Source organism: Tinamus guttatus, unplaced genomic scaffold (assembly GCF_059628265.1).
Source record: "Tinamus guttatus ecotype Peru unplaced genomic scaffold, ASM5962826v1 Tinamus_guttatus_pri_ptg000203l, whole genome shotgun sequence".
Lineage (NCBI taxonomy): Eukaryota > Metazoa > Chordata > Aves > Tinamiformes > Tinamidae > Tinamus > Tinamus guttatus.
The window spans coordinates 399,355-416,049 of record NW_028288737.1 but is presented as its reverse complement, the minus strand read 5'-3'; the positions used below and the strand labels follow the sequence as shown (position 1 = coordinate 416,049).

At 44.2% G+C, this 16,695-nt stretch overlaps 1 protein-coding gene across 2 annotated transcripts; it reads right to left on the bottom strand.

Annotated features, from left to right (window-relative positions):
* Window positions 1-559: 559 nt before the first annotated feature.
* LOC148594776 (uncharacterized) lies at window positions 560-6,712 on the bottom strand. Of its 2 annotated transcripts, XM_088524074.1 has the most exons (7): window positions 6,609-6,712; window positions 6,262-6,389; window positions 5,581-5,652; window positions 3,974-4,064; window positions 2,907-3,093; window positions 1,894-1,991; window positions 560-851 (listed from the first exon to the last, which is right to left on the bottom strand). In XM_088524074.1, the coding sequence occupies exons 1-7, from the start codon at window positions 6,639-6,641 to the stop codon at window positions 723-725; spliced, it is 738 nt and encodes a 245-aa protein (XP_088380200.1). In that variant the 5' UTR covers window positions 6,642-6,712; the 3' UTR covers window positions 560-722. The 2 variants fall into 2 exon arrangements, with proteins under 2 accessions (XP_088380200.1, XP_088380201.1); XM_088524075.1 differs by lacking the exon at window positions 5,581-5,652.
* Between the last annotated feature and the right edge of the window lie 9,983 nt (window positions 6,713-16,695).

Genomic DNA, 16,695 nt, shown 5'->3' with positions numbered 1-16,695 from the left:
TTCCATCACATTTCTGCCTTGCCAATTGTGGCATTCAGCATTCCAGGTTTTTCAGTACTTCCATCACTTCCTCACTTCTCAGTCCAATAAAAACTTCTGATTAATTCTTGTTTTGATCCTGAAAGACAAGTCTCTGGCCCACCTTTATGAATACATTATTTCCAGTTCTAAATCCTTCACTCAGCCACAGATTTTAACTACACATCATGATAAAAGATCTCTAACCGGGGATTTATCCTTGTTCCTTCTTTCATCAAATTCCTTTGTAATAGCTTACTGCTATATTAATCACTATATTATCTTCTGTCTCCAACATTCTTAGGGCTGAAATTTATAAAGATTGCCAAATGTACTGATGTACTTTGGTTTTATACAGTTCATATAGCAACAGATAAATGCGGAAGCTCTTCAAATTAAAATACTAACATGCTTTTATTTTCCACAAAAGGTCCCAGGCCAGTTCTGCAAAGCTTATATTTAAAATGAGAGGAAGAAAGAGGGAGCTTTTGAAACTCAGAACAAATTATACAGGCCACTTTATTTTTAAGATATATAAACAAAAAACAAAGGCATGAAACATAAAATCATTTCAGAATAGCTTGTTATATTGAAATTGTAGTACAGAAGACATAATATTATCAAAAAAGTGGCACTCCATAAACCAGCTTAGGTTTCAATATTGCAGTAAGCATGAAAAAAATTACTTGCCATTAAATTAATAGTTACAAGGGTGGTGTTAAAGGAAGTCCATAAATTGCACTTATTTGTTTCAAGCACTTCTCATACTCATTATTCAGTTTCACTGACGCCTGTACAGCATGCTTTAAGTCTTCTATCTCATCAAAAAAATCCTATAAAAGTTGTCCAAAAAAAAAAAAAAGAGTCAATCTATATAATCTATATTCACTGCCTCGGACTGACTCTTTTGTAAATAACCTATTCCAAAACATGTAACTTAATAAGTACTTCTACCTGAACCTAATTTAACTAGGAGCTAAGTTCAGCGCCATAAAAACACAGTTCAATTATTATTAGTATTGATGGCCTATTGCTTGAATGAAGCTACTTTTTTGTTTAGTTCCTGAAGCATATTGGGCCTTTCTGACCTCAACAACCTCTAACTTTAATTACAAAGAAAATGCAAGAACAGTGAGCAGAATGTAATCGCCTAAGGCTTATTTCACCCCTCCAGAATGAATTTGCAATGCTCCGTCCCTGCAAACACGCAAGTTTAACAACAACAAAAAATCCTGAGAAAATAAAAATAAATAAATAAAATCTTAGGCGAGTACACTAAACTGAGTCCTCTATAGCTAGCTAAAACCTTTCCACCTTTACCCTTCTTCACCTAGGAAGACAGTCTACCACAACAGCTTTGCAGTACCTTCCCATCCAAAAGCTTTGATTCCTACCACAAGCATAACCGGATACATTTAAATTCAAGAGAAAATAGTTTTCCTCTTCTTGCCATCATAGAGAAATAGAAGTTATAATTCCAAAAATACTTTCAATATCTATATAAATACCTGCTGCAGGCATTAAGACAGTTACAAGCAGTTACAATTTTAATGTAACATCGAGAAAAAAATTGTCTCTCAAAGGAAATCAATTTCTCTAAACACTAGAAAAGCAATATTCTTAAGAAAATCCTGAGGGGAAAAAAAATATATATATTCCTTTTCCTTAACGAAACAGCATTCTTAGACATTAAAATAATGTTCCAAGGAGTCATTCATTTCTTTTTCTTTCTTAAAAATTTATAAACTGCTATTTATTTTAATGTGTTATGCTTGATAATAGCATATGTGCAGCCTAAAGCTAAGTTTCAATTCAGGCAGAAAAGTTAGCTTTACAAAAATCATCTATTCTTAAACTTACCCTAAAATAAATTACCTTGTCTAATCCAGCTAATTCATTTCTTAGTGCTCTCCTTTCTGTAGACAGCTTTTCATTTTCTTTCTTCAGCTTTTTAATCTCCTTCAACAATAGCTCTACAGTCAAATCAAAAATATATATCTTCAACCATTAGAGTCAACCTCCCCCTCCTATGAATCATGTTACAGCTAAAGAGCTGCCTACATTTTGTGATATTAGAAAATTATGGTTCATCTTTTTAAAGTACTTTTTCTTAAAGTAATTTACCCTTAAGAATTGGCCCAGCACATTCCTAGCTACCAGGAAAGATGATGTGATCTGCCACAGTTGGATATTTCCATGCATTCTTAACAGTTGGGAATATTTGACTTGAAGTGGCAGAAGGTACCTCACATGGTTTGACTACCTGTTTCTGACCTAGAGGAGGGTCAAACAATCCATCACTGGCCCCACAGGGCCTGAATTTATCTCCATTACATGGGCTTAAAAACATTTCTTTATGCTTCAAAGTCAAATAGGATTAGGGGGCAAAAGGATAAGGAACATCATCCTGTGGACTAATTTACATGAGAAGAGCATGGCCAGACCAATATTGTCTGTATTTGACCCACAGCTTTGTGCCAAAAGTTTAAGGAGTATTTTAAAGATAAAAACAGATTCTTCTGTCAATCAGTTTCTGACAGCCAAAGAATAGAGGAACGAGCACCATTATCAACAGATTAGTAAAGAGGTAGCTTAATAGAACAAATGATAAATACTACAAAATACAGACACATTCTCACCCATGATTACACCAACAGACCATTTAGGAAAAATAGAAAAGCAGCAAACACTTATTTTTATCTCTAAAACAAAGGCAGGATTATGAGGTACGCTTTTTGCACACCAATTTTCAAAAACGAAAAACATTTCAGGTAGTGCAGATTGAAGGGGGAGAAAGGGCCTGGAGCACCCTTGTATCAGAAACGAAATGCATCCTTCTCTGGTGGGCATTCTGGAAGGAACAGCACCCGAACCACATGTACCATTACCTAAATATTCACTGCAACACAACTCCTTCTTTTTGTGTATGTGTCTGCAAGATGTTACTTCTCCCTCTGGGGTTTGACTTCTTTTTTCAGAAACAGCTCTAGTCTTCTTAGAAACCTTTTTACATTCCAACTGCTCAGTTCTTTGTCTCTGCTCTCGAAGATTATGCTCTAGCTCATGAATTTTAATCTGTCAAGAAACTGGAAAGTGTTTAAAATGTACAGAACAAACATAGCCAACTGAGTATGACTGGAAACATACCCTGAATGCAAATCCAGCACTCTCAATAGCTGACTTACAACTAAATTTATCCAAAAAAATTGAGAAAAAAATGCAGCAAGTGAAGCCTTGCACACATCAAATATGTTTTTTAAAAAAAGCCATTACTGAGCACATGCACACAAGAAAGCATAAATGTACACATACACAGGTACTATGCTTCTTTTCACTATGAAGTGTGCTTTTATGGCAGCAACTGCCCACTTCTGAGAAAAAGTTCAAGTAATCTCATTATATTAAATATTTCAGGTACAAATGAATGAGGCACAAGTTCACAAACTTCTAGGAAGAGACAATTTAGTGTGGACAGCTGTACAATATAATGCCTGAAGCGGCGAGAGGCAACAGCCTCCTGAAGCTTCTTGCATCTTCTTGCACCGCTCCAGTTCTGCTGCCAGCCTCACCGCACAGCAAGCCAACAGATCTCGTTTCCTGGAAAAACACATTTGCCTTCTCTTTTTGGGTTATCTTGCTGCTGGATTCCTGAAATGAAGAGGTTCCCTACGTACACAGAAAAATATCAAGGCTGTGGTAAGGAGAGTGGGAAGATGCATGGCTAATTGGGAAGATGTATTGGTATGTTAAGTAGAGAGAAAAAACAAGGAAAGGGGAGACATATCAGTCACAAATCACTCAAAACGTACTATTTTCCCTTTATTTCAACAGCAAGGGAAACAGGAAGAACAGAAACGTGCATGGTCCGATTTTACTAACACCAGAATCACTTTTCAGTCTACCTAAAAAGTTTATGTTTGGCTACTTGACATCGCCTGCTACAAATTCTACTTACAGTGAGATTTTTAATTGTTTCACTTTTCTCCTGGTTTGTTTTGATTTCTTTAACGTAACGTTTCTGGAGATCATTATACATCTGAAGTAGTCTATAAACAGAAGAAATGCATGAATTGCAACAGAATATGAAAGCTAATAAGCCACTACAATGAACTCTGCATCCCTTTCAAAGCAATACTACCGCCGTTCCACAGAGACCACATGGACTGTAGCTGCTTGGTGGAGACTTGTACAGAAATGCTGGATTTGGGAAAGAATGAAGTGATTGCAAATGCAGGTGAGAGATGGAAAGAGAGAGCTCCAGAAGGAACAACATAGCAGTTAAAAAAGAAAAAACAGTGTGTACTGACCACAGTGGTCAAGTCAAAGGTCCCTGTCTCTGTCCAGCCCAGATGGCTACACCCTGGTGAGGCATCAGCACAGACAGTTCTTCAATGGGACAGCCTATACATTGGTCACAGGAGAGTGGCATCAAGTCCACAGCCTGTCACACGTACCATCCTTTTCCCTGCTAGCACAACAGGAATAGCAAGAGACCACTCCTAAAGGATACATATAAAAAGAGTCTGTCCCAAAACTAATTTCTTACCATGTCTCATCGGTTTTCTATTGGTGGTTACGTGGGTGCAAGAAATTGAGTGAAATCTCCAAGGGAATGCACATGGCGGAGCAAAACTAACTAACCTACAGATTTGCAATTTAATATTACCTTTCCCTTTTGTACAGTCCTGGTTTGAGTTCTGTTTACTGATTTCCTACAGTATTTCATAGCGTTCAATCTACATATGAGGGCTATAACCCACAAAGAGACACCCACAAAGAGTCTGGTAGACTGTAAAACCAACCTCAGCAAAACCGTGGCAGCCCACAGCCATGGGAGGCACTGAAGAGGTGCCTGAATCCACACTAATAGGGAAAAATCTTTATTCAACCTGTATCTATACGGAGTCCACAGCCCAGAACTCACCTTCTGGGCAGAAAGTTGCCTTTGAAAGAGCAGAGAGTCCTATTTATGTTCAAACCAATCTATAGAAGGAGGGACCAGCGCAGGTGGCTAATGGCTTCTTAAAAAGTTTTAACACCATTTTTATTAAAATAAAGATGTTCCATTTGCATTAAAAACAGTTGTGTTTACTTTTAGCAAGAACTGGCAAACTACAGTAAGTAGTGACTTCTAAAAATCAATTGGAGTTAACACAGAATCACCTGTGCAGCTTACTTTGAAAGCAGCACTATCCTATGTGTTATGCATATATATGTACATATATACACATACATATACAGGTTTAAAATATATGTATTGCTGGCTATAATTTTTGTTGTAGTTTTATACTCTAAAATTGCATTCTTGCTCTTCCACAGTAACTTCCTCAGCTCGTTCAATTTTGCTCAGAGATGTGCAAAGAAATCCACTCCGCCAACTTAAAAAAAAAATCTATTCTGCAACATGACAAGAGTCTTCTAAACTCTTTCAAGGGCTGAAAGTAACTTTCACAACAGAGTCAAAAAAAAAATCAACCAATTTGTCACGAACAACATCTCTACACTACAGAGGTGGGAACCTGCTTCATTAACTGAGCAAAGCAGCAGTTTGCTCGGACTCACCTGGCACTTTCTCTCTCTAGATTGAGGTCCTTGTCCTTAAGCCATAAGTGGGATTCTGTTTGAACTTGAACACTTAATTGAAATAAACACAGCAGTTTAATAAAATTAGATTTTACAATTTTAGTCATATAAAACCATTGAAAAACCCTAAATTAATTTTCACTTTGATTTTACAACAAAAGTTTCCATAGAGGATGATAAATACATTCAAACTTAAACTTGGAAATTTTACAAATCAGGTATCCGAATCTTGACAGGGCACCTTTCAAAACTACAGCGACATTCTCCAGGTTTTCAAAGTCGCAGCTTCCAGGAATTTTAAACAGTATTGATGCAACTGAACTACCTTAGCACTGCTCCTTACCTAAATAGCCTAAAACTCTTTGCAGCTAGACAGAAATGGCACACTGGTAAAGGAAAGGCTTCCCTAGTAGATATTAAAACTGTTGTGTTTTTTTATTATTATTATAACAATGATTTTTGCTCAACTTGTCCCAATCACTCTTTGCTCCTTTAAATCCTTGCCTCCAGTACCACTCATCCCCACCACCCTGATCACAAATAACCATTCAAAATAGGAATGGGAGATAAGACCTAATTCATATGAAGAAAGATAACAAAGCACTGAGCTTCTCTGGCTATCCCCCCCCCCCCAAAAAAAAAAAAAAAAAACACCCTTACTCTCTTCTTGGGACAGAGCTGTGCAGCATTAACTGCTCTTGGAACTGGGCCACATTCTTTTCCAGCTCTTTATTTTTTACACGTAGCTTTTTCAGCTTCTTAAGCAACTGCTCATTTTCATCACTGAGCTGGAAAGCAAAAGGAAAAAGAAAAATCACGCCATATTTTCAGATCAAGCATTAACGGGACTGCTAACGTCTCAAAGTAAGATTTCCTCACACCAAAACCACTACACTTGCCTTTAGCTTTACGCACGTATAGCGCAAAGCGGCAGAAACTAAGAGGAGCCCTGCTCCCGTTTGGGTCGGACCAGAGCCGAAACACTAACCCATCCCGGGGCGACTCACTTGGAGGCACCTGTGCACCGCGGGCACCGCCATGGGCGGCGGAGGGCGACGCCGGCGAAGAGGCGAGGCCTGGCCCCCAAGGCCGCCCAACGGACCGGGACCGCGACCGGGACCGACCGGGACCGGGACCGACCCGACCCGCGCCGCCGAACGGGAGGCCCCCGCATGGCTGCCCCAACACTGCCTGCACCACTCGCGCACGCGCCACCAAGCAAATGCGGCCGCCACAGAGGCAGCGCGTGACGTCACGGGTAGGCGCCCGCGCTCTAGCAGGCCCCCCGTTGCCAGGGAAACGGCTGCGCCGCGGCCTACGCGGGGCCGCGTCCCCTGTGGCGCCCGCGGCCCGGCCCGCCCCGGCTCTTCCTCCCTCCTGCTCTTCCTCCTGCACTGCCTGCCCTTCCACCGCCTCCTCATCTTCCTTCCGCTCCTCCTTCCGGCACCTTCCGCGCGCGGCCGGGTGCTCCGGAAGTGCATTCGCAGCCGCCGTGGGCCGCTGCCGTGGGCCACAGCCGTGAGGCAGGCATAAACACATCGGAGCACTGCTCATGCCGTTTTTAAATCACGGAATCGCGGAATCACAGAATGGCTGAGGTTGGAAGGGACCTCTAGGCATCAGCTAGTCCAGCTCCCTGCTCCAGCAGAGACACCCAGAGCACATGGCACAGGGTGGCATCCAGGCGGGTTTGGAAGATCTCCAGAGAAGGAGACTTCACAACCTCTCTGGGCAGCCTGTTCCAGGGCTCTGTCACCCCCAAATCTCATAAATTTTGATGCAATCTTTATTTGCCACGGTAATAACCATATGGATTGCAGGTGTGTGGAAAATCTCGCTGTCAAGAACTGAATGTCCAAAAAGGAGACAGAGGAGTCCTAAAACTTTATTCGAATAAAGGGAGAGTCCACCGGGCATATCCCTGGGGGGTCTCTCCAATTGCTGGGGGACGCAGCCCCCCTTTTATCCTAATTTCCCGACCGAGGGATGCCCTCTCCTTTTCCCCATTGTACTCAGAAGTTACAGCCTTCCCGGCCGCCTACACCGAACTCCGGCCTCCCGCCATCTGTTCTCACCTGAGCTCACCAACTCCTTTGTCCTTCTTGCTGAAGAATGTGGGGGAATTGCCCTATTTCCCTCCTTTGTAAAGGCCCCCATCTCCTCGCAGATGGCTCTTTTGTCCCGCTCAGCTCATGGCTCCACTCAGTCTCCCCTCCCTTTGTCCTGCTCTTCAGCCAAACTGTGGAGAAACCCCCTTATTGATGAATACAGAAACTTGAGCATTCTGCTCACGGGCGATTGGCAGTGCTGCTGCTCATTGGTACACGTGGGCCCGTATGTATATACGTGCACACACGGAGCTGCTCCTCTTCGCAGCCTCCTTCTGCACCGTCCCCTCCCGTTGGCCACACACCCCGTCCCAGCCCCTCACAGTTTCACGGGCGCAGGAGGAGGCGCCCGGGAAGGGGCACCTGGCAGTGCTGTTACCCGATGGGCCTGGGGGATCTTGACACCAGAGTTACCTGATGTTTTAGTGTTTGTGTTTGCTCTTTGTTTGTACGTGTGTGGCAGACCAGGCAGGAGGGGACGAGGTCGGGATGACAGTGATCCATGCAGAGCATGGACAGACAGAGGGGCCTCGCAGGAACAGCCCCTGTGCACAAGGCACTTTCCAAACGTGGCAGGATCACCCATCAGCGAGGCGGCCTCGAGGCAGATTAACGCTGTGGTCTCTGCAGCCCTGCTTACTCAGACTTTTCTAACTCCCGACGGGTCTAACTCCTTCACAGTGTCGCCAAGTCTTTGTTGTTGTTCTCTTTGTACGCAGTGTTGCCCCCCCAGCCGCTCTGGGGCGGCTCCAGCAGCGGCAGTGCTGGGGGCACAGCGGGCACCCGCGCCCCACAGCGCTACCTGGGCCTCTGCCCGCCGGTGCCGGTGCCGATGCCAATGCCCCACGCTCGGTGCCAATGCCCCACGCTCGGTGCCAATGCCCCACGCTGGCTCTGGGCTCGGGGTGCGGTACACGGCGCTCCCGCAGCGCCACGCGGGCCGGGCAGCGGCGAGGCCAGCGCGGGCGGGAGGGACGTGCCCATGCCCGACCCGCGGCCAAGCCTCCACCTGGCGAGGAGACCTCGCTGTCTCCCCACGTCCAGAAGCGGCCGCCCCAGTGCTGCTAACCGTGACATGACACGCCGCCCTGCCCCTAAGCGGCACGGATAATTCGTGGTGAAAACAAAGAAGGAAGCAACTGGCTGCAATAAAGAGAAAGACCGTGTGAGTACAGCAGCAGTAGCTGGACACCAGTCAGGAGGGCAATGGCGCTGCCAAAAAAGGCAAGTTCCTTTTTCAGAAGGATTAGCCGTATGGAGAGAGGCAATTACTCAGCTCTATTTACTTGTGTCCAGCGCACACAAGATCTCAGGTTTGGTCCTGAGGAGAGACCGGAAAACAATAAAAACATGATGAGGTGTAAAACACAGCATATCAGGAAAGGCTGAAAGGACTAGGTTTGTTTAGCCAAGAAAATAGAGACTTGCCAAGGAACACTTTATCTGTCTTTATCTTTGGTTGTTTAAAACATGGCAATAATCATTCTCTATGTCCTCTAACGGAAGAATGAACAGATATAAAGTCTCTATGTCCTCTAACGGAAGAATGAACAGATATAAAGTTATCTTGTGACAGAGATGATATAGACTAGATGGCAGGGAAGATTTCCTTAATATCAAGGTAGAAGAATATATAGTGCTTTTCCTTCACACAATGTTTTTAACAAACTAAGAAACAATCTATCAGACATGGTTTTGGATACAAGTATATTTAATACAGACGGCATACCTGCATATAGCATGTAGACAAAAAAAGTCATCTTAAAGCCTCTCCTAGTGCAACATGTCTATGATTCTGCATCATTAACAATGCAACGGTCTAGTTCTTTAAAAGAGGGCGTTCATCCATAATCTTGATACCTTGCAAAACTCACTATTTTAAAAGAAAGTTTCAAGCGACAAAGGAAAGTTTTACTATAAGACGGTGTCATACAGAAAGATCAGCATAGTAGAATCCTGCATATCCAAGATAATCAGTTTCTTACTGTAGACAGTATAAGCAGAAAAATAGGGGTTTGTTTCCTCAGAATTGGGAATTAGCTCCTGAGTGTTCATAATTGATCAGTAACACAGAAGGGAAGGCTACCCGAATATCAAAGAATCATATTAATTACAGAATCTGCAAGGCTTGCTAGGACTCATGTTCCTATAGTACCTGCATGTTTGGGTTTTTTTTTATTCCTATGGGTGGAGCAGTAAAACAATAAGAGGAAGAAGCAGAGATGGATTAGCCTGAGGCTGCCACGGAAGCGAGAACTGGCACAGAAAGAAAGGGGCAGCACTGGGCAAGAACTCAGAACAAGCTACAAAGGTTAGAGGTAGATGAGAGAATGAACCCAAGATATGTCCTGAGTCATTCTTAGACATGAAACCTGCAGGCTCCTTTTCTGTAGCCTTTCCGCAAACATGACTCACTCTGAGGTTACTGCCTATTTCCTGCCTACCTAAGAGTTGACAGCAATGCAGCAGCTACACACAGTTTTTTAGGTGCAAACATTTTCAGAACTTGAAAAAAGTTACCAGTGTAACAGCTCTATTCTACGGGCTGGAAACCAATGCAGAGAAAAGTTGGGAAACGAGTCAAAAACAGAGCTAAAATGGAAAAAGAATTACTTTTTTCTATCCTGGAGACTGAACTACACAATCCTCCCTCTGTCCTGCTCCACTACTGCTGGCACAAGAAGACAGGCAAAGAAGGCAACAGCCAGGTTTTTGGGCTGTGCAACAAGACCTACAAGGAGTTTGTGTAAGATTCAGATTTGATTAAACAAGCACAAATTCAAATGACCTAAAAAAATTACCCGTATCTTCAAACTCTTACAAAAGAGCTACAGCTGCAGCTATTGTAGGTTTTGTCAAACACACTATGATAAAACAAAAGTGGCCATTGATTTTTGGGTGGCTCCACTTCAAAGTTAGCATTCACTTTTCTACATTAAAGCTACTCAAAGGATTTGCAAAAAAGGCCCAAGGCTGGGAAAGACCGGAAATCAAATGTTGAGGCATCCAAAATCAAAAGGTAATGTTACCTTGCATGTACATACAAACCACAGAGAGACTTTCATGTACTTAATTAGCAAATGCTCATTTTCTAGAGATATTAACAATACATGTTTTTAAAAACTTGTCTGTGCCAGTAAATATATGAAATGCTACCGCAGTATTTACTTCCTGCTGTAAACAATTACAGCAGAAGCATTTTCCTATGCTATTATTCAGTTATTTTGTGAACACATGCTTTTTTCTTGCATTTTGTTTCCAACTCAGCGTGGTAAGAACAGAGATGCATTTCATGCTGGCGTATGTGAAAATGTCACTGATTCCAGTGGAGCTGAGTCTGCTACTTATTGCCAAAGAGCAGGAATATGACCCATAGCACTTTTTTCAGCTGCATGTGCACCATATCAATTCAATTTGTCAGAAAAACCTTGATGCAACCCTATAATAACTCCAAGCATAGCTTTTTTTTTAACTGTTTTTTTTTCCCCATGCAGATTAAAGGATAGTGTGTTTCATTCTGACCCTCAGACCCACGAGATCTTCCAGGAATTAAATTCTCCAATGAAAATGTACATGCTCTTGTAAAAACACAAAACATTTGCATCTGTCTCAAACTAATTTCTATTTTATCTTATCCACCAGCTGTACCAATAAGGACTCCAGAGCCTCTCTCAGTGTGCAAGATGGCTACACCCGTGCAGTCTTCCTGCCTGTTAAGTTCCTCTGCACTATCAGTGCTACCAATCACAGAATCACAGAATGATTGAGGTTGGAAGGGACCTCTAGAGATCATCTAGTCCAACCCCCCTGCTCCAGCAGGGACACCTAGAGCACGTGGCACAGGGTGGCATCCAGGCGGGTTTGGAAGATCTGCAGAGAAGGAGACTCCACAACCTCTCTGGGCAGCCTGTGCCAGGGCTCTGTCACCCCCAGAGGAAAGATCTTCCTCACATGGAGATGGAACTTCCTGTGTTTCAGCTTGTACCCATTACCCCTTGTCCTGTCACTGGGCACCACCGAAAAGAGTTTGGCCCCATCCTCCCTACATTCTCCCCTCAGGTACTTGTACATATTCATCAGATCTCCTCTCAGTCTTCTCTTCTCCAGGCTAAACAGGCCCAGCTCGCTTAGTCTTTCCTCATACAATAGGTGCTCCAGTCCCTTAATCATTTTTGTTGCTCTGCCAAGCTAGCTGAAAATCAAGGAACAGTCTCAAGCCAAATGGCCCATTCAGGGAAAGAGGTTCTTTTCTCATTCTGGTTTTGAGCTTGGATTAGAAAGTAATAATCCACAGTTTGTATTCAGGAATCCTCCCCTGAATAGGCAGCAGCAGCATTTTTTTTTTCCTGAGCCTTGGCACAGCTATACAGGAGAGCTAAACATAAAAGCCTGGGGTTCAGTTCAAAAGCTGAACATTTTTCCAGTATATTAGTATGAAAAGCACAAAGATCTTGACCTTAGATTGACTATTTGCAGAATTAGAAATCATCTTTTCTTGTAACACATAAGAATAAAGGTAAATCAGTTTAATCATAAAGCTGACAAACCATCTGAGGTAATATTTTTTAAACAAAAATAGACCACAGATATCCCTGCCACAGTATTATGACAGAATTTCTCTATTACAAATAACAATAAAAATCAGATCATAATACTGGTTTGTTTGGGATTTGAGCGATTTTTCTTTCTTTCTTATTTTCAGTGAATAGTGTTCAAAAATTATACTGGCATGCATGTGACAGACACTGCCTGTGACTTCTGCCTTCAATACTAGGGGAAAAGATTTTTACCACATCTTTTTCTTGACCCACAGACATTGCCTAGAGAAAGCAGCAACAGCTTGAAACTGTATCACTTTGTGGAGAGGAAAAGCGTCTTTCCATGGAGAATCAAAGGCAATCACAGCCCAGTAAAGCTATCTTGGCCATAATCCATTCTCATATTTCATTTTTATTAATAATATTTAGCTCTCAGCACTGTTTATCTCTCTGTATGTGTTACACCTCTCAGCATAGCAGTTGTGTTTAGCATTAATAATTCTCCTCTAGCAAACCCTGCAGGACACCATTTTATAATTAGATCTGCTTGTCAGATCTTGAAGGCAGTATCCTGATTTCCATGTTAAGAAGCTCCTGGGACAGACTTGAAGGCATAATTCTGCGCCAGACGTTTGGGACTATCCCATGGCGAGTTTGTGGCAGAAGGGAACATGTGGGGGGCACTTGGTGAGCAGCAGATCCAGGGGCCTTAGAGGATATCGAGGATATCCAGAATATCAAGGACAGGGGTACTCAGAATATGGCTGCGAATGGCAGGAAGCGAACACAGGAAACCACTAACGCAGCACTGGAGTGGTGCAGGCTGGAGACACATTAATGAGCAGTGAGGAAAGTGCTGCCAGGGCTGGAAATCCCAATTTGTTTGCCATCAAGTGGAACCAACTGCGATCAGTACACTTCTTCCAGGGATCCCAGCAAGTAAAGGGAAACTCCTGTTCACCTTCCCTTCTTGTAAATTCAAACAACAAACAAAAAGTCTGGGCCAAGCAACATCTTTATCCCCTATAAAATCTATCACTGCAACATGACCTTTACACTCAACTTAATATTGTAGTAGTTTGCACAAACCAAAAGCGTGTCATCGGGGTTACCTCTTGAAGGCAAACTCGGGGTCAGACTTCATTCTTTGTGAGATACTGATAAAAGCTTCAGGGAAAAGTGCTAGAAACAGTAACCAGCAATTTTATATGACTAATCCAATATAATCCTATGCTGTCTAAAAAGACCATCTGTACAGAATCACACTGAAGTGCTTTAATAACAGTGCAGCAAGTCACTGGCTGTCATGCTGAGGAAGTGCTCCTTTGCACTGTCAAACTAATAGTTCCAAAAGATTTTTTTCTCTTTTTTTTTTTCCTCCCTGTTTTTTATTCAAGCTGTTAGTCACTCATTCTCAAATGTAATTCCCTATTAAGGAATCATCAATCAAACCTGCGAAGTGACAAGGACTCATATTTGGAGACATCTGTGGATTCCACACTGATGGCTGCCTAGCTACAGGTGGCCACCCTCTCTGTAAAAAAACACAACAAATTTTATTACATCACTGCAGTGTGCAATTACTGTCAAAGAGGAGCACGGCAGGCTGTTGGCTAAAGGGTAATTAAACACATTTCAGCGCAGGAGCTTCCCCTCAGGGTGACCCTGCTTTTCCACAGCATAAGTAGCCTTTGGAAGTGATCTCCATGGAGCAGTAGGCGCAACCATGTCAGGAAGAACCATGCAACAGTTCAGAGTCACATCCACATCAGCAGTGCCAAGTCTAGTTGGAGGCCTGTAGCTAGCGGTGTCCCTCAGGGGTCAGTCCTTGGTCCAGTCCTGTTCAATTTATTCATCAATGACCTGGATGAAGGCACAGAGTGCTCCCTCAGCAAGTTTGCTGATGATACCAAACTGGGAGGAGTAGCTGATACCCCAGAGGGCTGCACTGCCATCCAGAGGGACCTGGACAGACTGGACAACTGGGCAGTGAAAAACCTCATGCAATTCAACAAGGCCAAGTGCAAGGTTCTGCACCTGGGGAGGAATAACCCCAGACACCAGTACAGGCCGGGGACTGACCTTCTGGAGAGCAGCTCTGCAGAGAAAGACCTGGGTGTCATGGTGGCCGACAAGTTGACCATGAGGCAGCAGTGTGCCCTCCTGGCCAAGAAGGCCAGTGGGATCCTAGGGTGGATTAAGAAGACCTGGTATCTCCAGCAGGTCGAGGGAGGTGATCCTGCCCCGCTACTCAGCCCTGGTGAGGCCACATCTGGAGTATTGTGTCCAGTTCTGGGCTCCACAGTACAAGAGGGATGTGGAGCTGCTGGAGAGAGTCCAGCGCAGGGCCACAAGGATGATCAGGGGCCTGGAACATCTGCCCTACGAGGAGAGGCTGAGGGAGCTGGGCCTGTTCAGCCTGGAGAAGAGAAGGCTGAGAGGGGATCTGATCAGTGTATATAAGTACCTCAAGGGAGGCAGTGAGGAGGATGGTGCTGGCCTATTTTCACTGGTGGCCACCGACAGAACTAGAGGTAATGGCCACAAACTGAAGCACCAAAAGTTCCACAGGAATTAAGGAAACATTTCTTAACAGTGAGGGTGACAGAGCACTGGAACAGGCTGCCCAGAAAGGTTGTGGAGTCTCCTTTTCTGGACATCTTCAAAACCCGCTGGATGCCACCCTGTGCCACATGCTCTAGGTGACCCTGCATGTGCAGGGGGTTTGGACTAGATGATCTCTAGAGGTCCCTTCCAACCTTAAGCATTCTATGATTCTGTGATCCAGCTGAACCCCACGTATGGCAACAAGGGCTTCCCACCCCATGAAGAAAGCAAGCCATGACCTCGAGCCTGTCTTCTGCCTAGGTCAGAGGTAGCACATTTCCACTGCTAAGTGCTCCTTCTTTGAAGGGAGGAGGAAGTCTGAGCTCCACACGAAACCCGCCCAGGCTCAGGAGTGGGCGAAGCACCCGAGACCCAGCAGCGTTTCAGGTTCAGCCAGGACGAGTCTATTTTGAGTCGACAAGATTAAATGTGTGGCATGTGTGTAGGTTATGAAAGGCATGCGAGAGGAACTAGCTAGCATTTAGGGGTTATGAAAGATCAGAGGTTACGAAAGATCTTGGCAGGCAAAAACGATGAGCGGAGAGTGTGATGCAGCGAGGTGGAGCGCCGTGCTCGGAAGTGAGCGGAAGTTCGGCAGCACCCGGCAGCTCCCAGCAGCAAGTCCGGACTGACTTGCAGGTCTGGCTCAGGAGGGTCGGAAAACATTGCACCAGAGCCAGAATAGCAGTAATACAAATCAGTCACAGAATCTGAGAACAATGAAGAGAAGTTTTGCCAACCCTTGAGAGGTCTTATGGGGAACTATGTTTTTTGCAAAGTATTTTGAAGGTCTTAGAACACTACCTACAGTCGCTGACTTTCTACGTATTTGTTCTCGGATTTTTAGTTCTGGTTTAAGTCAGAGAAGAGTAGCCAGAAAGCATGTGTAAAACATGAGGGTTCGCTCAGCTGATATTTTACCCTCTGAAGTTCAGCCTTTGGTGATCCTTTCAATACGACCAGATCCTTTAACACTACCAGGATGAAGAGAAGGTTAGGGAAATGTTACGGAGCCAAAAGGAATCGCTCAATTCCTGCAGCAGTATTTCACCACGTGTCAGGTCCTTCAGGGCACCCTCAGCTCTGCCGCTGCCAGCCCAGGCCCTGGCTGTCCGTGCCAGCCACAGTGCCCTTCCCGGCTCCCAGCTGCCCATCCCGCAGGGAACGACCAGCCCTCGCTGCATCCTGGTGCTATGACCGCCCCCGGTGAGGGTATTTCTGCATCCCACCTGCTGTGCTGTCATCTGCACGGCCCTGTAGGCCGCACAGCTAGGAGGATGTTTCAAACGCCCCTGTGGCAGCATGAGCACAACGAGCCTCCGGGTATTGTGGCCGACCCAGGACACAAGGTGCCGGCATCAGTTACAGCACAAGGGACACTGGGATCCTCTGTACTGCTTTGCTGTTGGCCACCAATCCAACAACTAAAACCTCTTATTAAAAAAAAAGAGGCAACTGAGCAGATAAGAGGACCACAGAGACAAGACAAACTAGAAGCAGAAGTGATCAGCTAGTAGAACAACTGACAAGTGCTTGGTGATGGCTGCTTCAAGCAAACCTTGATTATTGCCGACTTGAAATAAACTTTAAAATGTCTGGTAATAGTTAATTTAGTTTCCCAGAGTTCATTACTGTTTTTCACCATTCAAAGTGGAGTCTCTAAAATGCTTGCTAAGGAGACCGATGGGCTTGCTGTCTTTGCAGTATCCATGGCCACGGTACAGCTTTGAAACTTAAAGAATTATATTCCCACACTACAATCCACAGATGTTTTGGCACTGACTTTAGAAGGAAAGGGACCAAGCATTTTATTTGGACAGGATCATCTTCAAAGGTGCCTT

Bases quoted from the DNA above. Each gene is read 5' to 3' on its own strand.
- LOC148594776 (XM_088524074.1), bottom strand. From the start codon at position 6,641: ATGGCGGTGCCCGCGGTGCACAGGTGCCTCCAA. The intron at 6,390-6,608 runs GTGAGTCGCCCC...TTTGCTTTCCAG, and splicing joins CGGTGCACAGGTGCCTCCAA to CTCAGTGATGAAAATGAGCA. The intron at 852-1,893 runs GTAATTTATTTT...CAACTTTTATAG, and splicing joins AATTAGCTGGATTAGACAAG to GATTTTTTTGATGAGATAGA.